General features: G+C 32.8%; 1 protein-coding gene across 1 annotated transcript in view; it reads right to left on the reverse strand.

Annotated features, from left to right (window-relative positions):
- Window positions 1-6,739: 6,739 nt before the first annotated feature.
- The window catches only part of LOC148950346 (uncharacterized), an 85,556-nt gene continuing 65,679 nt past the window's right edge, over window positions 6,740-26,616 (reverse strand). Inside the window, exon 4 of the mRNA XM_089091842.1 lies at window positions 6,740-6,880. Within this exon, the coding sequence (XP_088947968.1) occupies window positions 6,740-6,880 (141 nt within the window). The remainder of the gene's footprint in view (window positions 6,881-26,616) is intronic.

Here is a 26,616-nt window from a genome sequence, read left to right on the forward strand (position 1 = left end):
CTAACAACATATTTGATAAAGAGGAAAAGTTTCCGACCTATTTTACATGTTGCTAAGAAATAGTTGACAAATGATTAGGATAAATAGGATTAAGTGTTTGTGCAAGAAAATAATTCATCTGGTCATCCCTATCAATTTGCTTTAAACGCTATGCATGTAAATTTGTTTGATGAAATAAAATAGCTTATTAGACAGGATATAACCACACAAAAATAAATACTTACTGATACGATTCTTTTTTTATAAATTGTATTTATACATTAGTACGGAAAAAAGAAAGGAGAGGAATATTTCCCCTTAAAATCGGTCCCAACATTCTGAATACGTGTACAATATATACTTTATACTTTAATATTGTTAGCATTAAATTTGTTTCGAATATAAAATAAGTCTAAGATTGATGGTAATGCGAAAAAGGTATAAAACGGAACATACTTCAACATAAAGTCATGCAAGATTTAGTGCTTAGCGACGGTAATATTGTACATAGTCTACAAAATTATTTTTCTATGATATTTTTATGCACAATCTATGACATCACTTCCAGGATTGAAAATGATGAATCGATGATAATACCATGCAAGACAAGCTACTTTACTTGACTTTACAATGTTTAAGATGATAGAGTAATTATTTATTTTATGCTCAACTTAGGACAATTGACACGGTCATCCACAGTAGAGACATCACCGCAAATCCCGTCCCTAAGCTTCAAAGACTAAATTTTCTTGAATGAAAATTCTTTAACTTACCAGGCCCCACAACGTCTTCATATTAAAAATGAAAATTTCTTCTAGAAATCGCTCCGATTTAGAAGAAAGTCAAAGCACTAATAAAACGACAGTAATTCATCTTAGGTTTTTTTTTTTTACTAATTGTTGTCCATTGAATATCTCTCATTTAACGCCGGATATACTGCTAACCTAAATTTTCTATTTTGAAAAATTGTGAGCCAAAACAATGCGAGGTGTTTAGGAGACAGTCATGAAAAACCCTTGATGCTGACACTCTCCGAAATTTGAAATTATCCACTTTTTTCGGCTGACTTCATTAAAATATCTTACGTAGAGATCACTTTATCACCCCTTTTAAGAAAACTATCCACACATATACATATCTAATGAGGACTCACTAATGAGTTTTGTGGTCTAATTTTCCAGATATTAATATAAAAACGCAACTGTATTTTTTATAAATATATTTTTCTGTTTTATTTTGTAATTAGCAATTTACTGGAAAGCTAAAAAAAAGACATTTTTGAAGTAAAAACAATACTTAGTGAAAATAAAATCATAATCATAGCTGAAATACAGTTCAACAATTTCAATTTTTAAAAGGATTGACACAAAGATATAAGAAAAAATTCAAAGATAATAAAAGCGACTATCTAACAAAGCATCCGGTACTCTTCTAACGTTCTGTCCTATCAAATATGCACATTTCTGGGCATATTGACACGAAGCAGGGACTCTAATAGCTCCTGGCCAGTTATAATACGTAAATGTCAATTTGTAAGAGATTCTTTGCAGCATGTCTGGAGGAACTTTGGATTCAGAGTCCAAGACGATATAATGGGTGAGATAGACTGTCCCTTGGCTTACATGTTGCGAAACGAGGAAAAAATCATGCTTAAAAAAAAGATGCTTTAAATAAATTACTACGAGGTTGACAGAAAGATTCCTCAAATAGACTTCCTTTGATAAAAGTAAAAGAATGAAAAAAAAAATCATATTTCAGCTATATATTCTATGACCCTCATCATGACACAGAGAAAAAAAACAAACAAAAACTTAAGAGGCCTTTAACGTTTCCTCAGCCAAATTAGGGTTAAGCCTGGACTGGGAAGCTAGAGCATGTGAAACTGATAGGAGACTTGGGCCCTATGGTTTAGTCTATTAGATACGCATAAACAGTTCTTGGTAACGAGCAATAAGTAAAAAACGAAACGCGCCCATAGTAACCATAACTCTAAAATGGCACCTTGATAACAATAAAAATATCGAAGAATCTCAACAAAAGAGGAAATTTGAAAATTAAAGGAAAAGAGGAAACGCCCCATAAAAGGGGTTCGAGCTTGATGAAATTGCAGAATAACGTTCAGAACGACAAAGAACCTAATTGTGGAGATTTCAAGTTTGTTTTGCACAAAACACGAAATTTGGTATCCTCCCAAGAAATTTGGCAATGGTTGCATGTTTATATGTTTCCATTCCACTCCTCCAGGGGTGATGATATTGAAGAAGAAGTGGTTATATAATATCGAAAGAGGAGTCATTTGAGTGTTCAGGGTCATTTTTAAGCAGCAATAAGTCATGCAGCAGGAAAGTACTGATTTCGGCCATTTTGTGCTGTGAATTAGTTCCTGGCCTGAACAGGGTCAAAACGCTATCAAGAAAAAATGTTCAGATATTTAACAGTTCATAATCATTATCATTTATGATCTTAAAAGTTTCAGATCTTGCTACAGCAAAACATTGTCGAGAAAAATTCTGGGTAAATCGGCTTAGAACAATCAAAAAGTTGTATAAATATCCTCCCAGTTTCAAAGGTCATGCTGCAACATGGTGCCACATTTGTGCCGAAACATCAATACAGTCAATACAATATGGAGGGTGTAAAAATATGCACCGTGATACTAACTTTTATATAGTGTTTCATTTCTACACACTAGTTATTTGAGCATGGCGGAAAGTCAGTAGCTATTTTGGGAAGAGCAGAGGGAGGGCCCTAGCCCTCCCAACAAATTTAAAGGCCAAACTTTCCATCGTTCGTAAGAGGTTCTTGCGATGAATATGAAGAAGGAATTTAACCTCTAGCATCCCCTTATTTTGAATAATATACCTGGACTAAGCTTTGGACATGGATACAATGGGGAGAATGGCTCCCCGATTATAACAATATGTGAAGTAAAATTTACATTTACATGATACTATTAGGCGGCAGGAGAGACTTTTTAGGATAAGTACGGAACGAATTGAACATTGATGGGCATTGTAAGCTAGTTGCTAAGTAAATTTATTTATATTGATTAGATGTTCATTAATTGATTATTTCTCATTATTTTGTTTGTTGCAATGACCTGATGACTGCTCTTTGTAATAAGTATCGTATGGTTACCTGCACAAAGGCAAAAAAGGAAGTACATTTTCCCGGAAGCAAAATTTTTCTAGCGAATCTTTCCGTAAAAATATAAACATCATTTCTCAAAAACTATTTTGACATGTCAGGCCCATCTGAAAAAAATTACAGGGAATCGTCTTTTTCAGGGATGGTTTCCATTGTCGAAGCATTGCTATGCAAAAGTTAAATTATAGCATTAAGGTCAGGAGCAGTTGGGGCGGGATGAAAAATCCTCTATATTTCCACACAAAAGATATTAACAATGAACAAAAATTAAACCTAAACACAAGTTTTTCAAATTAAAGTCAAGAGCGACATTAAACCTAAAAGCAAATAGATATTATCCTGTATATGAGGAGGCCGCACCTCATACTCCAACTCTTTATGGTTAAGTTTGATTTTTTTTTTTTCACAAATGCATCAAGAACGAATGGTCAAATAAAAGAGCAATGTGATAAAGCGATGCTTTTTCTTACTTTTATTCCTTTACATTTTTAAATTTCTTCCCGTCGTAAGTTTAGCTTGGCTATTTACTTGTCTTCGAAAAAACTGTTTTTCGACAAGTTTTTTTTAATGAATTTGAGTAATTTAGAGTAATGATTCGAGGACTGTTTTAATTTTAGTTTTAATAATCACATTTTATAGCAAGTCTTATTTTATTTATATATGCACTTTGCTGAGAACTGCCCTTGGATATAGAGCGGAAATATTCATTTACGGTTCAAAAAAATTTCACTTACATAAATGAATTCCCCATTGCTTTACCTGTTTTTGATTTTATTCAAGTTCGCAATTTGAGTTTTTCAAATGCATTACGAAACAGTTCTTATTTAAAAAATAGCCAACGAAAACTATTCAGAGCTGTCTATTTGAATTTTTTTACCATGGTTCACAAGTGTCGCGCTCAATCGTAGAAAGGTAAATTTTTCCTTCAAAATGCAGGCCAAAATCTGACTAAACATCATATTTTACATGGAAAAAGCGTCGCTGAACTTGGAGAAAATGTCAGCTCTACTTGGTACCGTTTTAGGTTCCGTCTTTTCGATGTTTGACATGAAAAGTTGAAATACTAATTCGAAAAGCACATGTTTTCATGTATATTTAGACGTTTTGTAGGGGGAGAAGAATTAATCCCAGTTCCTCTAGAATTTCACGTCAATATAAATTCTGCAGGATGTGTCTCAGAAATATCCATCATTAGAATGTCTAATGCGGTCAGACTGGAGATAGAAAAAATCAAAACCACAATTTTATAAAACACATCAATCAAAGAAATATATTCAATTACATTAAAATCAATTAAAAAATATATAAATTTGCAGTTATCTGGTTTTAGTGTAGCTTACTTACCTTGGAGAATTTTTTTGCCCAATTTGACATTTTTTTTTAAATTTCTAACTAAAAACTTACTAATTAGCTAAAACTGTTAAGCTAAATGTATTAAATTTACGATTATAGTCTTTGCTACAAGAAAAAGTCTTACATATCTATTTAAGATAGTCACAAAGATTTTAATTGAAGATGATCAGCCCGCATTTGTACATCCAAACATCGTAATGTAGGCAGGGGCTACTTTGATTGATGTGACATTAAAGGACACCCTAGAGGGTAAATCATTTTGATCAAAAGTTTCCATCAATCAATTGATTAAAGCATAATTGACCGTCTAGGTACCTGTTTGATGCTTGAGCCAAGCGTTGATGGTGATTGATAGAAAGTTTGAATGACCCAATCGGTTCTTTGACGGTCAATCGTGCTTTAATCAGTTGATTGATGGAAGTTTTTGATCAAAATGATTGACCGTTTAGGGTGTCCTTAAGTCAATTCTACTTAATTAAGAAAATAATACAAAACATAAGCCCACGCAAAATAATTCAGTCATAGCTTGATTTTTTAAATAACCACCAAAGTCTGAAATCACTCAAAACACGGGGTTAATTTACAGCAGAATTTGTACTTTTTTTGACATTACTATCAAATAATCTCAATAACTGAAAGAGGTAGGAGAAAAAAATCAAGGCAATCTGGCAATCATGAGAGACTTTACGTGATTTTTAATTCTTACGTGAAAAAGAGTATTTCAAATATCAGATGCATCTAAACAGCAAAAGCAACGATACCATTTCCATAAGATCAATGGAGAAATTTCGTCCGAAGAAATTCAAAGTTCCCGCAAATTAAATACATTCACAATTATTAAGCAATAATGAAAAGTAAAAAATACACACGGCCAATTTGAGAAAAGTCTGAATTGAGTAAAATGTCATGATTTTTGTTTATGTCCTTTAACCTCCACTATGCTGTAATTTATTCTTATATAAATATTACAGAATTGACCAATAACGAAAAAAATTTGAATCACTCCTACAATAGGGAACCTGTTGAAAATGAGAATAAAATTCAAAAACCGCTTTGCTGGAGGACGAAGAAATTCTAATATTCAGAGTCGAGTTTTCATAACTTTAAGTTACATTTCAAACATGCATATTCTTTATCTCAATAAATCGTATATTTTTCAGTCTATTCCATTTATTCCCTCCCCAGGGAAAAAAAAATTGAAGGGAAATATTGAAAAGAAGCAGCCAATGTGTGACGCTCTTACGAGAGAAACGAATAAAACATAACAAATAAAGAATGTAAGTAGAAATGAGTAAAGCAAAAAGAAGGAGTCGGAGAAGAGAAGGGGTCGAATACAAGGTGCATTGTTCATAATAATTTCGGGGTATGGACACGCTCAGAGGATCAAGACAGAAAGTAATCGGTAAATGTGGCTTTTTCACCATTACTCAAAGGTATTTTACTGTAAACCCGACCAGCTGTCACCGTGTGTCCACGGGTGCAAATACCATGGGTTGGGCATCAAAGAATTAGATAACTTGTTCATACTGTAAAATCAATCAGCCCTACTAACTACATTTATGAGCTTCTACCCAAAATATCCAGAAAGTTATTAGTTTGAAGCCGTTAGACTAGCTGCTACGTCTGGCTTACTTGGCTTACGTTTCTACGTATTTTGGGCATATCTCAAATATACATACCTTCAATTTTCTAAACCTCTATTTTGAATTTGAGTCCAGTGGCGGTTGTGACCTCTATTGCCCCTTAAGAAAAATCCTTCATTAGCACCCTCCAGTCTACCACAAAAATTTTTAGGCCAAATTCTAACAAACTTTCATTTATTATCAAGATAATTTTCAAATTATTAAATAATTAATAATTTGCTTTGTAATAAGTTTTTCATCTATTATTTAAATTAATAATAATTTCAAGTTAATGTTTTAAGTTATTATTGTTTAACTATTTAATTAATTTAAATTTTCATTTTACTAGTTAATTAACAATTTATTAATTATTTTCATTTAGTAACTGTAATTTCTACTTTATTTTAATAAAAACAAACTTCAAAATTACAAAATGATGATTATAGCCATTAGAATAATTATTTGAAATAAAGCCCCCCTAAAGTTTCTGTGTCTGGGGAAACTCCCCTCTCAGTGAACAGTAAGCACATTCACTGATACTAACAAACCATACACATCATGTTAATTTTTAGATACAAGAAAAAATTCACAGAAGTTTTATTTCTATATATAATAGAAAATTACTCTTTTGGCTTCAATTAGTCCATCACGATCACTATCCCTCTCGTCCCTTGTCCTCTTGTCATTTTGAATTTTGTTTGATGCTCCACAATAATTTTGTCGTAAGTCTTGAGGGTTTTTGTGGCCCCATCTTTGTACTCAATATGTGAAGTTCCTTCCTGAAACAAATGTATAACATTGAGTGACAGTTAGTTATGTGGTATTTCGCTATTAATCAAGACCTACTACGATTTTTAAAAAATAAGGTTTACACAAGCAGAAAAAATCTCAATACAAGAGCAGCGTGGGTTTTGCGAAAATCAATTGTGCTGCCATATCATATTCATCTGCAAGTTTCGCTTAAGGAATCAAGTGGCAAACTCAGATAATCATGGTGTTTATTGACTTCCTGAAAGCCTTAGACTCTATTCCCTACGAAGCTATATGGAAGATTCTACTGCACTATGGGATTGTACTGAATATTCCCAACATAATAAAAGCACTAAATCAGGATGTTATGTGCTATACAGACAGGGAGCGGTTTAACAGAGCAGTCCGCTTCAGAATACTTCGTGCACCAAGGCCGCATTTGGCGCCGCTACTATTCGCAATACTTTGTTCTCCGTGAATACAAGCTCAAATTTGGGGTTTAGCTACACTCGGAAACGTCTGAAAGAATAGAAAATTTTCCAACAAACTGAAGATTAGAATTTATTGCAGCAACGTTATGTTTGTCCTCACCTATGGTTGCGATACCTGGGGTTTCAATGCGAAATAGTATACGCAGTTTCATTACTTTCACAATAATTGTCTAAGGTCGATATTAAATACAGACTAGTAAGTATACCAGGACCTAAGTCTAAGTAATTAAATTCCAAACCAACTAAGAAAAAGAATTGAATTTCAAGCAGTTTGTGTGTTATTTTGAAGAACAGCCCTATGATCAACATACGTCCTGCAAAACAGATAGACAGATGTTGGATTCGGGCAACATTCATAATATTTGTTTTAGACCCCGGCACCGCGCCGGCAGATCGACCGAACGCCGCCGACGAGAGGCCCGGTCGAACGCCGCCGAAGTGTCGTAACGCCGCCGGCGTGCCGCAGGCACGCCGCCGCCGACAGAGACGGCGGCGTTCGGTCGACTTTAAATTAATTTTGCGGCAATTCTTTATTGCGTCAACCGCAAAGTCGGAGCTTTTCCTTCTCGTGTGGTTTAGTATTTCGATTTTCCTGATTAGAAATCAAGCAGGGCTTGCACTATCTCCAAATTTTCGGGTATTTCCCCGAAAATCTATGCGTCACCCCGAAAAAAAAATTGGTTCCCCGAATCCCCGAAAATCACGCAATCACGGCGCCATCCCTAGCGATTTATCACCAGTGACTTTCCCTGCCAAATATTAATTTGCATACCATAATTCTTCACTACTTTCTTGTTCATTATTTTTGTCTCTCTTGTTACTTTGCATAAAAACCAAACAGATGCAATATGCAATTGCAAATATTGCAATATACACAGTTCTTCACATGTTGACAAAAGACAGTATCGTCTTTATGAAATGAGTTTAAATCATTTCGAATGTAGTTTCCCAATCGCTATTTCTAACATCGTTCGTAGTCAAGAATTTTATTTTCAAACTGAATAGTATTATAGAACAAATTCACTACTATACAGCTTTAGCCTTCAGTTGGATTTTGAAATTGACAGCCGACAGATTGTTTCTACAGCTGAATTGTAAGTTTGCATTTTTTTTTTACTGTTTTTAGATAAGATTTCTTAAATGTGTAATACTCAATTGTTGAACGCCTGATAGAAAATACAATCTTCTTTCTGAAACTTTTTGACCCCCCCCCCCAAAAAAAAAACTTTCTATTGATACAAAATTTAGCTATAGACTAAGTTTTGTATAAGGTTGGGGAATTAAAGATTGAACCTGAAGTTATCCAAAAATTATTATTCATAAATAAATTGTAAATTATTGCCTATAGGGGGGTGGGGGGGATAGGGGGCTATCATTTTTAAATGATAATACCTCATTTTTTTTTATTGAAAGAAGGGATGCCAAAAAGATAATTATTTTTTTCATTTAAAGTGGAAACAGAAGAAAATGATATCAAATTCCCTGGGAAACCATTGAAATACTTTGATAGACCCAGGGCCCCCTATTAAGACTTATTCATTGTCTTGCGTATTTTGTAATCTCTGGTAAGGCTACTGGCCTAATTTTACTTTTGTTTGTTGTCCCTTTTAATTAGCTCATGTGGACTCTATTTAATAATGCGATAAATTTTAGGATTATTTTCTGCATAGTATGAGTTGTATGGGAATAATTTTGACACAGTTGTTGTTCCAATTCTACACATTTCGTCATACCCTCAATTTTTTTCCAGGAACACTAAGCTGTTGACGTTATTTTGCGTGTTTGTTTGAACAATATTTGTTAATTATTAATACCTAGATAATTATTAAGTAACTTATTTTTCTAATGAAAGCTGAGACAGTATCCTATCAAGGTGGTATCCAGAGAGGGGGGGGGGGTAGGGGGTATTACATTTAAATGATAATATATAAAAATTTTTTTTATTGAAAGCAGGGATCCCAAAAAGTTAATTTTTTTTTTAATTTAAAGCAGAGACGGCATTTTATCAAGGTGGTATCCAGAGGGGGGGGGGATGAGGTATCATATTTAAATGATAATACCTGGATGATTTTTTTTTTTTGAAAGCAGGGGTGCCAATAAGTTAATTTTTTTTATTTAAAGCAGAGACGGTATCCTATCAAGATGGCATCCAGGGGGGGGGGGCATAGGGCGTTATTACATTTAAGTGATATTACCTTGATTTTTTTATTGAAAGCAGGGATGCCAAAAAGTTGAAAAGTTGACAAAAATTCTCTTGATGAATAACGAAGAAGATCAGTTTCCAGCCAGCGACTTGTGAATTTTTGAACTCATGAATAGGCTCGAATCTGTTGTAAATTTAAGCTGTGATTTGAGAAAGACTGATGAAAACATTAATGTTTGCGGTCTGCATTGATCACGCCGGCGGCGCGCCACCAACATCTTACCGGCGGCGCGGCGCAGCGTGCTGTTTTTGGCCCCGCCGCCACCGGTCTTCCCTCATCGGCGCGGCGCCGAGGTCTAATTTGTTTGTTCGAAGTTTCAGAGTCAACGTTATGATGACTTTTTATAAGTATCATTATTAACAAATGGGTCACACACACAAAAAAATACAACATTGAAATATTTTGTTTTAAGTAAAATCTAACGCTGAAAATGGAAGAACTACTATCGGAAATGTAAAAGATGAGAGGTGAGGTTACGGAGAAGTTGCAGCAAATTGAAAATACCGTTGCCAGCGCTGGATCTGCACGTAGAATGGGCTACGTTTGAGAAGAAACAGGATAGAAAAGTTAGTTCTTTGGAAACTAAAGTTCAGCAACTCTCACTAATGTTGAAAAAGTTAGAATTTGAATCTAAGAAAAATAACTTGGTGCTATACGAGTTCAACCCAGAAGCAAGGGGTCGTTCGCTAAAGGATGACTTATTATAGTGTTTTCGTAGGGTCGTTCCCAGTTTAGACATTCACTGGAGTGACATTAAAGAGGTGTTTAGAATGAAAACTCGTTCTGGAGAAGTCTCAACGGTCTGTATTAGATTCACAATTAAAGATGACTCGCTTATACGGAGCAATCGATATCTGAGAGAATACGGACTGAAAGCGACCCCTGATTATACCAAGGCTAAAAGGGAGGCGAGAAACAAGTTGAGACCGATTCTAGAGCATGCGAAATGTGAAGGTAGATCCGATGCATTCTTACAGGAGACGAAATTTCAAATAGGAGACCAAACGTTTTATAACGACTCTGAAACTCAACGAGAGATTCAAACTGTCCGAAATTCTAGCGGGACAAGTATGAATTTGGTCAGTGGGGAAAGTGACAGGGTTGCAGTTGGGAATATAGAATCGTTTATGAGTGATGTGTCCGATACTACGGTCATAAACGGCAAAGCGACAGAGACACAGGCAAGGATGTCTCAAGGGCCAGTGGATTCGGAAGTTAGACCGGTACGGATTCAAAAAAGACTGGCGGCGAGAAGACTGGAAGATGCAAATTGCTAACCCAATACTAGAGTGAGAAGAGGGACTAAGAACACGTCGGAAGGAAGAGTCTGGGAAGGACGGAAGAGAAGCAGAGGCTTGATATCGGACACACGAATCAAATTCTTTTTTAAAACTAAGAAGCATATACTCACTCCCAAATTATTCACTCAATCTATGTCTAAAATATTGGTTAAAACAAATACATCGCATAGAAGCACGAAATTCCTCTAGGGCTTATTTACCTTTTACTTCCGCCGGAAACGTGTTCAAGACTTGAGGACCAATATACATAATAGAAAGTTTAAATCTGGTTGCGATTGGAACTGGTGTTCTAACCAATTCAACATTTCTAGTTTCATTACTATGTTCACTTTCTTTATAAAATTCCGAAGAACATGCAGGTAACAAATTAGAAAAATAATTTATAGTTAAAAAATTATTCATAAAATATAACAAAACCGAAAAATGGGAAATATGGTAAAATTTCTGGGAAAAATCACTGTGTCAAATTTCTTACAGCTTTATTTTGTAACACATGAAGCGGGTATAAATGGCTAGTGAACGTCGACGACCAGCGTTTAACACAGTAAACCCAAATATGGATAAATAAGAGAAAAATATAACATTCTAATAACCTTTACGGGGAAAAAATTCTTCGCTTGTGCAGAATTCCAAAATTTTTGGCTAATTTTGTACTTATAAATGCAATATTATCTTTCAAACTTAGGTATTCATCTACCCTGACACCAATATACTTTACAATACTTTTCCGTTTTACACGTTTATTTTCTGACTCGATTTCTTCAATCCATGGCTAGTAATTCGCACTTCTGCTATAAAACACGAAGATTCTTTTCTTCTGATAACAAGCAGCTTGTTCACTCACATACACCTTTCGATTATCACCATTCCTTGTTTCATGCCATTTTTCAAATCTGCTTCTGTTTTCGCAGCCATTATAAACTGAGTATTATCAACAAAACTTGGAAATATTGCTCGCACCAAGCTATCATTGTATCTTGGCGTTGACAGCTGTTTGAGGCATCGATTAAGATCATTAATGCATACAATAAATAACAGAGCACCCAACACAGACCCTTGTGGAATACCGTAACTCACTGCTATCTCTTCTGGCAGGAATTTGCCCGGCAATACTCTTTCCGCTCTCCCTTCAAGAAATGAAGCATTAATTTCAGAATTTTAAAACGGATTCCAGCATTTTTAAGCTTAGCCAATAAAATCTCAAGATCAACATAGTCTGAAGCCTTCATAATATCCATAAAAATTGAAGCCACCATTAAACCTGAATCCAGGCAATCGTTAGCAAATGTAATCAAAGATCATAAAGCATGCTCATTAGACGTATTTTTTCAAGAGCCAGATTAACTAGAGTGAAAAGAAACATCTTTTTTTCAAAATAATCTACCAATCATCTGTAAATTAGTGTCTTAAAAACAAGAGAAATCACTTGAAGTAGAGATATCAGACAGTAGTTATTCATATCTTCCTTATCGCCTCCTTTACACAGAGGCATAACCAACTGGCTTCTTAAGTAATTAGGGGACACTCTAAATTCAAAACATTGATTAAAAAGGTGCAACATATGACTGGTTACAATTGGGCAATTTTTTTTAACTGTTTGCAAGATTATAAAGTCCATTCCAGCAGCTTATTTATTCATACTTTCCAAAGTATCCTCAATTTTACATGATTTCACTGGTTGAAGATAAATGATTGTATCACTTGCTTCAGGAAGAAAATTCTGGTATGTACCATCACCATTTATGCGCTCCACACATGTCGATTTGTTTAGCCCATCTTCTGAAAAGTGGGTACACAAGTCACTGGCCAAACCACTATCCGAATACAACGGGGGATTACTTGGAATTATTGGTATACTATTTGGGTTTATTACCGGCTGAATCAGTTGCTAAGTTTTTTCCGGGCTTCCTTCAAAATCTTTAAATTTCTATTTTTGTTTTTTTAACGACTTTATAACTTTCTAATAAATTCTTTACCATGTTCTTTATCAGATATCGAACCTTGAGTCGTTCTCCTTTTATACATCGCTTGCCTTTTTTTCACTGAGGATAGTAATCCTTTTACCAAATGTGGTATCAATTTCTGTACTATCCTGAAGAACCTCAAAATCTGCACTTTCTAGCTTCCACTTAAACTTCAAACGCACATTTCCATCTATAAAGGGCACCGTTGACAAACTTTTATTATTGGGACTAGGATCAGTTATTCCAGGCACAGGTATTGCAACCCCAAAATAGTCGGATACATTATTAATAATTACTGTATCGCACAAATAATTACTATTTACGAAAAAAATATCCATTATAGACTCCGAAGTTTCTGTCCCTCGTGTGCAAATGTTAAGTGCAGGAAAAAAACCAAAATTAACCTTGTGCTAAAAAATGTCTTGCCTTACTATTTCTACTAACTATATTAAAATCAATATTATAAACTCAACATATAAAACATGAAATTCTTGAACTTGGCCACTTTCCCAAAAATTCATTTATCATTTCGATAAAATCTACAACATTATCTGAAGGTAGTCTATAAATTACTACAACCATAAGTTTATTATTTGTATGAGGAACCATATCACTTACATTAAGAACCATAGACTAAAATTTCATTTCAAAATTAATCACAAAATTTGATCTAATCTGTTCATCAAATTCACTTTTTACATACACAGCTAAACTACTAAGTTGGTGCAGTACCCTATTTTGTATATACATTTTATAACCTTCTTTTTCTAATAAAGCAAAATTATCATTCCCCAGCAAAATTGTCGTTAGCGCCAGGATATGCAGCTCAGTTTAAAGACATACCTCATCAAGGAACTCATACGTTGTACTTATTCCATAACATTTCATGTTTTAGACTTTCATTTCTCTCATATTCTTCTAATCACTCATCATAGGTAGCGCCATCGCGCTGCCTAAGTAAACAACGATGTTGGATCAATATATTATTATTTTTTTTTGGTCAATTTTTCACAAGCCAGATCACTTCGTATCGAAGGAGTTGTCGTAGAAACTTAGAAAAGGGCTCATTCAGTTGGAAATTGGAGTGGCTTGTGCCCTTTTTAATAGTCGAAAATGACTGGAAAATGACACCCCTTCCACGCCAACCATTTCCCCAAACACATCCAATCAAAATATTGAGATAGCCATTTTTTTCAGCGTAGTTGATTTCCAGATAGAAAATATGTTTTTAACAAAGACACTTCCCCACAACCCTCGGGGGAAGGGTTTTAATTTATGCCTTGGGACATATAAGAACGATGTTGGCACAATGTATTATTTATTGTTTTTTTTCTTTAGACCAGGGCACTTCGTATCGAAGAGGTTGTGTAGAAACTTCGATAAGGGCTCATTCAACTGGAAATTAGAGTGGCATGTGCTCTTTTTAATAGTCGAAAGTATTAAAAAGGGCAACTAACAACCCTTCCCCGCCCAGCATTTCCCGAAACACATCCAATGAAAATTTTGAGATAGACATATTGTTCAGCTTAGTTGATTTCCCAATAGAAATTATGTTTTTGAGGAGGATACTTCCCCACAGCCCTCACCGCAAGGGCTGTAAGTTATACCCTGGGGGCATATAAGGTTTTTTGTAGAAAGTGTTGTCGTAGAAGCTTCAAAAAGGCTCATTAGATTGGAAATTCAAAGGGGTATTGCCCTTTTTAATAGTCGAAAGTGATTGGACGGCAACTAACACCCCTCTCACGCCCACTTTTGCCCCTAACACATCCAATCAAAATTTTAAAATAGCCATTTTTGTTCAGCGTAGTTGAAAATTCTGAAAATTAGGTCTTTGAGGATAACTACGCCCCCAGAACCCTCAGGGCAAGGGTTGTAAGTTATGCACTGGGGACATATACGGTTTTTATAGAATGCGTTGTCGTAGAAACTTCAAAAAGGGCTCATTCGATTGAATATTGAAATGGCTAGTGCCCTTTTTAATAGTTGAAAGTCATTGGAAGGCAACTAATAAACCTTCCACGTCCACCATTTCTCCAAACATATCCACTCAAAATTTTTAGATCGCCATTTTGTTCAACGCAGTTTAAAGTTCTTGAAATTATACCTTTGAGCAGGACACTCCTCCCACAGTCTTCAGGGCAAGGGTTATAAGTTATGCCCTGGGGGCATATAAGGCTCATTCGATTGGAATTTCAAAGGGCTAGTGCCTATTTTAATAGTCGAAAGTGATTTGAGGGCAACTAACCACCCCTCTCACGCCCACCTTTTCCCCAAACAAATACAATCAAGATTTTTAGATTGACATTTGATTCAACAGAGTTAAAAGTTTTGGAAATTGGTTCTTTATGGATGACAGCCCCTCCCCCCCCCCAAAACGCTCAGGGCAAGGCTTGTAAGCTATACCCTGGGGGCATATAAGGTTTATATGGAAAACGATGTTGTAGAAACTTCAAAAAGAACTCATTCAATTGGAAATTGAAAGGGCTAATGCCCTTTTTAATAGTCGAAAGTGATTGAAGGGCAACTAACCCCCCTCTCACGCCCACCATTTGCCCAAACACATTCAATCAAAATTTTGAGATAGCCATTTTGTTCAACGTAGTTGAAAGTTCTGGAAATTAGGTCTTTTAGGATGATAACTCCCTCAGAGCCCTCAGTGGTTTTATAAGGTTTATGTAGAAAGTTGTTGTAGAAATTTCAAAAAGGGCTCGATTTGATTGGAAATTGAAATTGCCCTTTTTAATAGTCAAAAGTGAGTGGAGAGCAATTAACCAACCTCTCACGCCCACCATTTGCCCAAAAGAATTCACTCAAAGTTTAGAGATAGCCATTTTTTTCAAAGTGGTTGAAAGTTCTGGAAATTATGTATTTAAGGATGACGAACTCCCCAGCGACCCCAAGGCAAAGGTTGTATGTTATACCCTGGGGGCATATAAGGTTTGTATAGATTTGTCGTAAAAACTTCAAAAGGGGCTCATTCATTTGGAAGTGAGAGGGCTTCAATTGGAAATTAAGAGGGCACTTTTTAATAGTCGAAAGTGGTTGGAGGGTAACTAACAATCTCTCACGCCCACCATTCCCCCAAACACATCCAGTCAAAATTTTGAGATAGCCATTTTGTTCAACGTAGTAGGAATTTCTGGAAATTAGGTCTTTGAGGATGAGAGCCCCCCAGCCCTCAGGGCAAGGGGTGTAAGTTATGCTGTGGGAGCATTTGAGTTTTTTTAAAGAGTTGTCGTAGAAACTTCTAAAGGGCTCATTTGATTGGAAATTAAAAGGGTTAGTGCCTTTTTTAATAGTTGAAAGTGATTGGAGAGCGACTAACTCCCCTCTCATGCCCACCATTTCCCCAAACACATCCAATCAAAATTTTGAGATAGCAGTAGTAAGCTAGTATGCACTCCAGCCAGTGATTGCGTAATAAGCCTTACCACGGGCCAGGCATCTATATATTTGAACCCTACGCCTAAGGCATAGATATGCGTGTTTAGGTTTTCAATGCATTGGACGGTTACCAGGGTCATTTGCAAAGAGGTATCATTTCTATAGTAATTTGAAATATCATATGGAATTTGCTTGATGGTATATACTTTGCGTACGTGCCCGTACCAAAACAGGTTGTGTGTGTACTTTCAAGTAATTGGGTTACCAGGCTCATTTAATACCGGTCCTATTAAGGACAAGTTTTTTCTGACGTAGATTTCTAGTTCATGATATACAAGTTTGTTTTTTTTATGTTAAATCCGTGGTCATTCATCTGTAAGTTGATTAGTAGGTTTTTTTTTAAAAACTTGGCTATTCGTTTCATGGGTTTCATTAATAGAACGAGTAATGCATTTGAAAAGGGTAATTACTTCTTTAGTTTACGAGATTTGCGAATTTTTTTTTGCGAAAAGATATTTGCGAAAAGATATTTGCGTAGACGCTTACAAGGGACATTGCTAGAAAGTATTCAATAGCTTAATTGAAAAGTAACGATAGAATGACATTGTGACTTGACCTAGCTTTACCTCGCCGATGTGGTCTGTATAATACGTAAGTAACGTTTGAAAAATATTGTCAATTTAAAAAGAACGGGATGAAAGGTGTTTGGAGGGGGGTGGGGTGCATAGTGGGGTGAGGTGCACGAGGGTTCAGTTAAAGAGGAGACAGTGGCACGGAGGGATTTCGGTTATCCACGGGGTCAGTTACACGGGGGACGCAGTTGCCCGGGGGCAATCCCTTTTTTTTTTCGTAAATCGGGCTCCCTGTTTTCAAAATCCCTTTTTCTTCTGAGGCTTGGAGCATTTGGTGACTAGATATTAAACGTAATGAAATTTAGCACGGAGGTTCAGTTGTACAGGTGTTTCAGTTATACAGGGGTTCAGTTACATGGGTGTTCTTTGTGTTAAATAAGTAGTTTTTGTATCTTTTAAAAGAACTTTACGAGGATTGAGAGACTCAGTTGACTAATTCCATATGATTTTTCTTTACTTGATGCTCATTAAAAACGAAATTTTTGTGTTAATTAAGTAGTTTTTTTATCTTTTAAATGAGCTTTACGGGGATTGAGAGACTCAGTTGCCTAATTCCGTGTGATTTTTCTTTACTTGATGGTCATTAAAAACGATATTTTTGTGTTAAATAAGTAGTTTTTGTATCTTTTAAAAGAGCTTTACGGGGATTGAGAGACTCAGTTGCCTAATTCCGTGTGATTTTTCTTTACTTGATGGTCATTAAAAACGAAATTTTTGTGTTAAATAAGTAGTTTTTGTGTCTTTTAATAGATATTTACGGGGATTGAGACACTGAGTTTCAATAGTACTATTTAATTGTCTTTTATATTTTTAATATATATTATTTAAGAGTAATAAAAATTTTTAGAATTTTTTTCTATTAATAGAGAATTACGGTGATTGAGAGACTCAGTTGCCTAATTCCGTGTGATTTTTCTTTACTTGATGGTCATTAAAAACGAAATTTTAGTGTTAAATTAGTAGTTTTTGTATCTTTTAAAAGATCTTTACGGGGATTGAGATACTCAGTTGCCTAATTCCGTGTGATTTTTCCTTACTTGGTTGTCATTAAAATCGAAATTTTTGTGTTACTTAAGTAGTTTTTGTATCTTTTAAAAGAGCTTTATGGGGTTTGAGAGACTCAGTTGCCTAATTCCGTGTGATTTTTCTTTACTTGATGGTCATTAAAAACGAAATTTTCGTGTTAATTAAGTAGTTTTTATATCTTTTAAAAGAACTTTTCGGGGATTGAGATACTCAGTTGCCTAATTCCGTGTGATTTTTCCTTACTTGGTTGTCATTAAAAACGAAATTTTGTGTTAAATAAGTAGGTTTTTTATCTTTTAAAAGATCTTTATGGGGATTGAGAGACTCAGTTGCCTAATTCCGTGTGATTTTTCTTTACTTGTTGGTCATTAAAAATGAAATTTTTGTGTTAAATAAGTAGTTTTTGTATCTTTTAAAAGATCTTTACTGGGATTGATAGACTCAGTTGCCTGATTACGTGTGATTTTTCTTTACTTGGTGGTCGTTAAAAACGAAATTTTTGTGTTAAATAAGTAGTTTTTGTATCTTTTAAAAGAGCGTTAAGGGGATTGAGAGACTCAGTTGCCTAATTCCGTGTGGTTTTTCCTTACTTGGTAGTCATTAAAAACTAAATTTTTGTGTTAAATAAGTAGTTTTTTCTATCTTTTTAAAGATCGTTAAGGGGTTTGTGAGACTCAGTTGCCTTTTTCCGTGTGGTTTTTGTTTACTTGGTTGTCTTTAAAAACGAAATTTTTGTGTTAAATAAGTAGTTTTTGCATCTTTTAAAAGAGCTTTAAGGGGTTTGAGAGACTCAGTTGCCTAATTCCGTGTGGTTTTTATTTACTTGGTCGTCATTAAAAACAAAATTTTAGTTTTAAATTATTAGTTTTTGTATATTTTAAAAGAGCTTTAAGGGGTTTGAGAGACTCAGATGCATGTTTCAGTGTGGTTTTTCTTTTCTTTGTGGTCATTAAAAAAGAAATTTTTGTGTTAAATAAGTAGTTTTTGTATCTTTTAAAATAGCTTTAATGGTTTTGAGAGACTCTGTAATGCACTAGTTTTTCAGTAAATACACTCAATATCCTAAAAGTGTTTAATTCAAAATTTTTTAGAACTTTGAAATTTCTCAACTTTATTTATTTCTTTCTTTCTGTACATAACTTAAAATATCAAAATATGCTTACAGTTCTAACAATTGCGCTCTGTGATTGGTCAGAGACACGATGTGACTTTCCCACTGGCATTCTATGACAGGTTATTGACAGAACTCTGTGATTGGTCAGAGACACGATGTGACTTTCCCACTGGTATTCTATGACTGGTTATTGACACAACCTAATCTATTGCATGTATTAAATCAGTATTTTTTACTCAGTGGAACGATAAACACATAAGTCATATCTTTAAAAAAAAAGTGAAGATGGAACATTTTAATAAAGTGTGTTTACATAAAAGGGTTATTTTAGCATTGAATGCCGACAAAGAGAAATATTTAAACTTTGAAACAAGTACAGGTGGTAGCACTATTGGAAATGTCTGCATGCATTGTCATGACAGTAAGGAATTAAATTTCTTTGGAATACCGAAAAAATTCAACTCTTATGTTGGTGGTTATGCGAGATTGAGATCTCCAGAGATGATTGCACTCAAAGAGAATGCCAACATAAAAATAATCATTGATGATAGAGGACAACTCCTTGCTACTGTTGCAGGTAACACATTACCTACTGATACATCCAATCGTCACCTTTCAGGTATTAGCATTCAACGGAAGGTCAATAAAAAAAAGGCGTACTCTTATACTAATATCGTAAACCATATCTTGTCTACGTGCCGAAACTGTTACCTGTGTAAAAATAATTTGATAATAGACAGTGAAATTTCAAGAAAAATAAAAAGGGCATTGTCAGAAAATATCACTATGGAATCTAAATATGAATCGATGAAAAACAAAACACCAGCAAACGTTACTGACATTGGTCAAACAGTCATTGAACCAAATAATACCAAAGACGAAAAGCATATTGAGCCTTTTGATGAGACACCAGTAAAAATTGTGTATGACTCAAAATGGAATAATGATTATTCTACTGATTACGAACTAAGAGAAGACAATAGCTATAATATCAAGAGAGAACATGGTGAACTATTTTATGGAACAGATTCAAAATGTCCAAAGTTAATTGTTGATATTAATAATGTATCATAATATATTTATTGTATTAATATTCTACATAGCATTATTTCATTAAAAATATATTTTGCATTACATTGTTATGTGATAATTATTTTTAGAGTAAGCTAGCATATCAAACGTTTAGAATGTCTAATAAAACGTCGGAGATGTAAGAAAAGGAATTTGCATACATCTATTGTCAGACACATGGGGACAAATTTTTCTTGAATTCACCTCCTTGATAAATAAAAAAAGACATTTCATTCAAGAAATTATAACGAAACTCTAAGTAAGCTACAAACTCTGTCTTGAAGTTACCTCATGGATACACAATACAGAAATTTCATTTAAGAAATTATCAAAAATTGTAAGTAAGTAGCAAATACTTTCAAAAATATGTTAATACGTTTAAGCAATATATATCTTTAAGCTTTACCCGTCTTTATTCTTTAGAATAGTTTTATTCATTTCATTAAATTATGAAGAAATTGTAAGTAAGTAACAATAGCTTTCTTGAATTCGCTTCCTGGACACAATACATATATTTAATTCAAGAAATAATAATAAAATCGCAAGTAAGTAATAAAGTCTTTATTATTTTCCCCTATTGGATAAACAATACTGAAATTTAATTCAAGAAATTATGAAGGAATTCTAAATAGGTAACAAAATAATGTTAACTCATGGATACACAATGCAGAAATTTCATTTAAGAAATTATCAAAAATTTAAAGTAAGTAGCAAATACTTTCTTGAATTCGCCTCCTGGGTAAATAAAAAAGACAGTTCATTAAAGAAATTATGAAAAATTGTAAGTAAGTAGCAAATTCTTTCTTGAATTCACCTGCTGAATAAACAAAAAAAGACATTTCGTTCGAGAAATTACGACAAAATTCCAAGTAAGTAACAAACTCTTTATTGTTTTCATAACTTAGATACACGATGTAGAAATTTAATTCAAGAAATTATGAAAAATTCTCATTAATGAGAAATTTCTTTCTTGAAGTCAACTCTTGGATACACAATACGAAAATTTCATTTAAGTATTTATGAAAAAAAACAATTTCTTTTTAGAAGTCAACTCTTGGATACACACTACAGAAAAGTCATTCAATAAATTATTAAAATATTTTTAAGTAAGTAACAAACTCTTTTTGTTTTCACTTCTTGTATATATCGTACAGATACTTCATTCAAGAAATTATGAAAAAAATCGCAAGTAGCTAACTTTTTTTTTTCTATCTATCAAACAAAATTTTCACTTAGCTAAACGGTTTAAATGTTTAATTCAAGAAATTAGGAAAACATACTCATTAAGTGACACTTTGTTTCTTGAAGTCAACTCATAGATACACAATATGGACATTTCATTCAAGAATTTCATGACTTAGATACACAATGTAGAAATTTGATTCAAGAAATTATGAAAAATTCTCAGTAAGTAACAATTTCATTCTTGAAGTCATCTCTTGGATACACAATGAGTAAATCTCACTCAAGAAATTATGAAAATATTTGTAAGTAAGTAACAAACTCTTTATTGATTTCACCTCTTGGATATACATTACAGATGCTTCATTCAAAAAATTGTGAAAAAATCGCAAGTAAGTAACTTTTTTTCTCTTTATCACAAACAATTTTCACTTAGCTAAATGATGTAGAAATTTAATTCAAGAAATTATTGAAAAATTCTCAGTAAGTAACAATTTCTTTATTTAAGTCAACTATTTTATAATCAATAATTAAATTATATAAAATATATGATTACAATAGTTCAACTTATGATCTATTTCTTTAACTAATTTACCTACTTGAATAACAAACCATAAAGTTCGTACTAGAAACTATAATATACGTCGTAGTACGTATCAAACTCCATATTGTTTTCTCGTTATATATTTACGAGCAAGTAATTAAATAAAATAATTTTTTACAAATTACTCAGTCTATTTTGAAATTTATTTCTTGTTTTACACGGTTGGATAAAAAAAAAAAAAAAAAAAAAATACAATTCTTAAAATAAAAATTGACAAATAAAAAAGAAATAAACAAACTTATTTTTTTTAACGATTTAGATAAACTTTTTAGAAATAAAATAAATGAAATTAAGAAAAAAATTATCAGTAATTAACAATTTCTTTCTTGAAGTTAACTCTTGGATACACAATACGGAAATTTAATTCAAGAAATTATTAAAATATTTTTAAGTAAGTAAAAAACTCTTTATTAATTTCACCTCTTGGATATACAGTACAGATACTTCATTAAAGAAATTATTAAAAAATCTCAAGTAAGTAGCTTTTTTTTCTTTATCACAAACAATTTTCACTTATCTAAAAGATGTGGGAAATTTAATTCAAGAAATTATGAAAAAATTTTCAGTAATTAAAAATTTATTTCTTTAAGTCAACTCTTGGATACACAAAATTAGGAAATTTCATTCAATAAATTAAAAAAAATATTTGTAAGTAAGTAACAATCTCTTGATTTATTTCACCTCTTGAATATACAGTACAGATACTTCATTCAAGAAACGTGATTAAACACGTTTTGAAACTACATGCTATTTGTATGCCTTTCCTTGGCACCTTTCCAAACGAACAGGGATTCCCCACTGGTTCCTACACATTGCAAAAAAGTGAGCAGTACGAAAACTCCACGTTTTCAACCAGACTGTTTTTTTAGGGACCAATAAGGAGAGATATGCAAATTCTACATAGGTTTATTTCATTTTTTTTAGGTTCATCTAGACGTCGTTACGGGGGCGCCCGGAACTTCGTGTAAATGTACCTTTAAAAAAGGAAATTAAGCTCTGTCGACTTTGCCTATCTCTCCGTATTGGTGCCTCAAAAAACAGGCTGGTTGAAAACGTGGAGTTTTCGGACTGCTCACTTTTTGCAATGTGTAGGAACCAGTGGGGAATCCCTGTTCGTTTGGAAAGGTGCCAAGGAAAGGCATACAAATAGCATGTAGTTTCAAAACGTGTTTAATCACGTTTCTTGAATGAAGTATCTGTACTGTATATCCAAGAGGTGAAAACAAAAAGAGTTTGTTACTTACTTACAAATATTTTTTATAATTTCTTGAATGAAATTTCCGTATTGTGTGTATCCAAGAGTTGACTTCAAGAAAGAAATTGTTACTTACTGAAAATTTTTTCATAATTTCTTGAATTAAATTTAACACATCTTGTAGATAAGTTTAGAAGGTTTGTGATAAATAAAAAAAAGCTATTTACTTGTGATTTTTTCATAATTTCTTGAATGAAGTATCTGTACTGTATATCCAAGATGTGAAATTAATAAAGAGTTTGTTACTTACTTACAAATATTTTCATAATTTATTGAATGAAATTTCCGTATTGTGTATCCAAGAGTTAACTTCAAGAAAGAAATGGTTACTTACTGAGAATTTTTTTCATAATTTCATGAATTTAATTTCTACATCTTATATCTAACTCGTGAAAAAAATAAATTTTGTTACTTACTTAGAATTTTGTCATAATTTCTTGAACGAAATGTCTTTTTTTTGTTTTTTTTTTTTATCCAACAGGTTAATTAAATAAAGAAATTTCAAATTATAATTATAATTTTTTAAAAATTTATTTAATTAAATTTATATGTCGTATATCTAACTCGTGAAAAAAATAAAGAGTTTTTTACTTACTTAGAATTTTGTAATAATTTCTTTATAGAAATTTCTTTTGTGATTGTCCATCAGGTAAATTAAAGAAAGAATTTGCTTCTTAGTTACAATATTATCATAATTTCTTGAATCAAAGTTCCGTGTTACGTATCCAAGAATTGACTTAAAGAAAAACATTTTTGCTTAATTATAATTTTTAAATAATTTCATGAATTAAATTTCTACATCATTTAGCTAAGTGAAAATTGTTTGTGATAAAGAGAAAAAAAAGTTACTTACTTGCGATTTTTTCACAATTTCTTGAATGAAGTATCTGTACTGTATATCTAAGATTAGAAATAAATTAAGAGTTTTTTACTTTGTTACAAATATTTTCATAATTTCTTGAATGATATTTCTGTATTGTGTATCCAAGAGACGACTTAAAGAAAGACATTGTTACTTACTGAGAATTTTTTCATAGTTTTCTGAATAAAATTTCCACATCGTGTATCTAAGTTATGAAATTCTTGAATGAAATTTCCATATTGTGTATCCATGAGTTGACTTCAAGAAACAAATTGTTACTTACTGAGAATTTTTTTCCTAATTTCTTGAATTAAATTTCTACATCGTGTAGCTAAGTGAAAATTGTTTTTGATAAAGAGAAAAAAAGGTACTTACTTGCGATTTTTTCATAATTTCTTGAATGAAGTATCTGTACTGTATATCCAAGAGGTGGAAACAAAAAGAGTTTGTTACTTACTTACAAATATTTTCATAATTTCTTGAATGAAATTTCTGTATTGTGTATCCAAGATTTGACTTCAAGAAAGAAATTGTTTTTTTTCATAATTTCTTAAATGAAATTTCCTTATTGTGTATCCAAGAGTTGACTTCAAGAAAGAAATTGATACTTACTGAGAATTTTTTCATAATTTCTTGAATTAAATTTCTACAACGTGTATCTAAGTCATGAAAACAATAAATAGTTTGTTACTTAATTGGAATTTTGTCATAATTTCTCGAACGAAATGTCTTTTTTGTTTATTCAGCAGGTGAATTCAAAAAAGAATTTGCTACTTACCTACAATTTTTTCATAATTTCTTTAATGAACTGTCTTTTTTATTTACCCAGGAGGCGAATTCAAGAAAGAATTTGCTACTTACTTAAAATTTTTGATAATTTCTTAAATGAAATTTCTGCATTGTGTATCCATGAGGTAACATGAGTGTGTTACCTATTTAGAATTCCGTCATAATTTCTTGAATGAAATTTCATTATTGTGTATCCAATAGGGGGAAACAATAAAGACTTTATTACTTACTTGCGATTTTATTATTATTTCTTGAATTAAATATCTGTATTGTGTCCAGGAAGCGAATTCAAGAAAGCTATTGTTACTTACTTACAATTTCTTCATAATTTAATGAAATGAATAAAACTATTCTGAAGAATAAAGACGGGTTAAGCTTAAAGATATATATTGCTTAAACGTATTAACATATTTTTGAAAGAATTTGCTACTTACTTACAATTTTTGATAATTTCTTAAATGAAATTTCTGCATTGTGTATCCATGAGGTAACTTCAAGACAGAGTTTGTAGATTACTTAGAGTTTAGTCATAATTTCTTGAATGAAATGTATTTTTTTATTTATACAGTATGTGAATTCAAGAAAAAATTTGTCACAATGTGTATGACAATAGATGTATGCAAATTCCTTTTCTTAAATCTCCGACGTTTTATTAGACATTCTAAACGTTTGATATGCTAGCTTACTCTAAAAATAATGAACACATAACAATGTAATGCAAAATATATTTTTAATGAAATAATGCTCTGTAGAATATTAATACAATAAATATATTATGATACATTATTAATATCAACAATTAACTTTGGACATTTTGAATCTGTTCCATAAAATAGTTCACCATGTTCCCTCTTGATATTATAGCTATTGTCTTCTCTTAGTTCGTAATCAGTAGAATAATCATTATTCCATTTTGAGTCATACACAATTTTTACTGGTGTCTCATCAAAAGGCTCAATATGCTTTTCGTCTTTGGTATTATTTGGTTCAATGACTGTTTGACCAATGGCAGTAACGTTTGCTGGTGTTTTGTTTTTCATCGATTCATCTTTATAGTCCATCGTGATATTTTCTGACAATGCCCTTTTTATTTTTCTGGCAATTTCACTGTCTATTATCACATTATTTTTACACAGGTAACAGTTTCGGCACGTAGACAAGATATGGTTTACGATATTAGTAGAAGAGTAGGCATTTCTTTTATTGATCTTCCGTTGAATGCTAATACCTGAAAGGTGACGATTGGATGTATCAGTAGGTAATGTGTTACCTGCAACAGTAGCAAGGAGTTGTCCTCTATCATCAATGATTATTTTTATGTTGGCATTCTCTTTGAGTGCAATCATCTCTGGAGATCTCAATCTCGCATAACCACCAACATAAGAGTTGAATTTTTTCGGTATTCCAAAGAAATTTAATTCCTTACTGTCATGACAATGCATGCATACATTTCCAATAGTGCTACCACCTGTACTTGTTTCAAAGTTTAAATATTTCTTTTTGTCGGCATTCAATGCTACAATAACCTTGTTATGTAAACACACTTTATTAAAATGTTCCATCTTCACTTTTTTTAAAGATATGACTTATGTGTTTATCGTTCCACTGCGTAAAAAATACTGATTTAATACATGCAATAGATTAGGTTGTGTCAATAACCAGTCATAGAATACCAGTGGGAAAGTCACATCGTGTCTCTGACCAATCACAGAGTGCTGTCAATAACCGGTCATAGAATGCCAGTGGGAAAGTCACATCGTGTCTCTGACCAATCACAGAGCGCAATTGTTAGAACTGTAAGCATATTTTGATATTTTAAGTTATGTACAGAAAGAAAAAAATAAATAAAGTTGAGAAATTTATAAGTTCTAAAAAAGTTTGAATTA

Source organism: Artemia sp. Qi Xiang Cuo, chromosome 7, assembly GCF_049724085.1.
Source record: "Artemia sp. Qi Xiang Cuo chromosome 7, ASM4972408v1, whole genome shotgun sequence".
Taxonomy (NCBI): Eukaryota; Metazoa; Arthropoda; class Branchiopoda; order Anostraca; family Artemiidae; genus Artemia; species Artemia sp. Qi Xiang Cuo.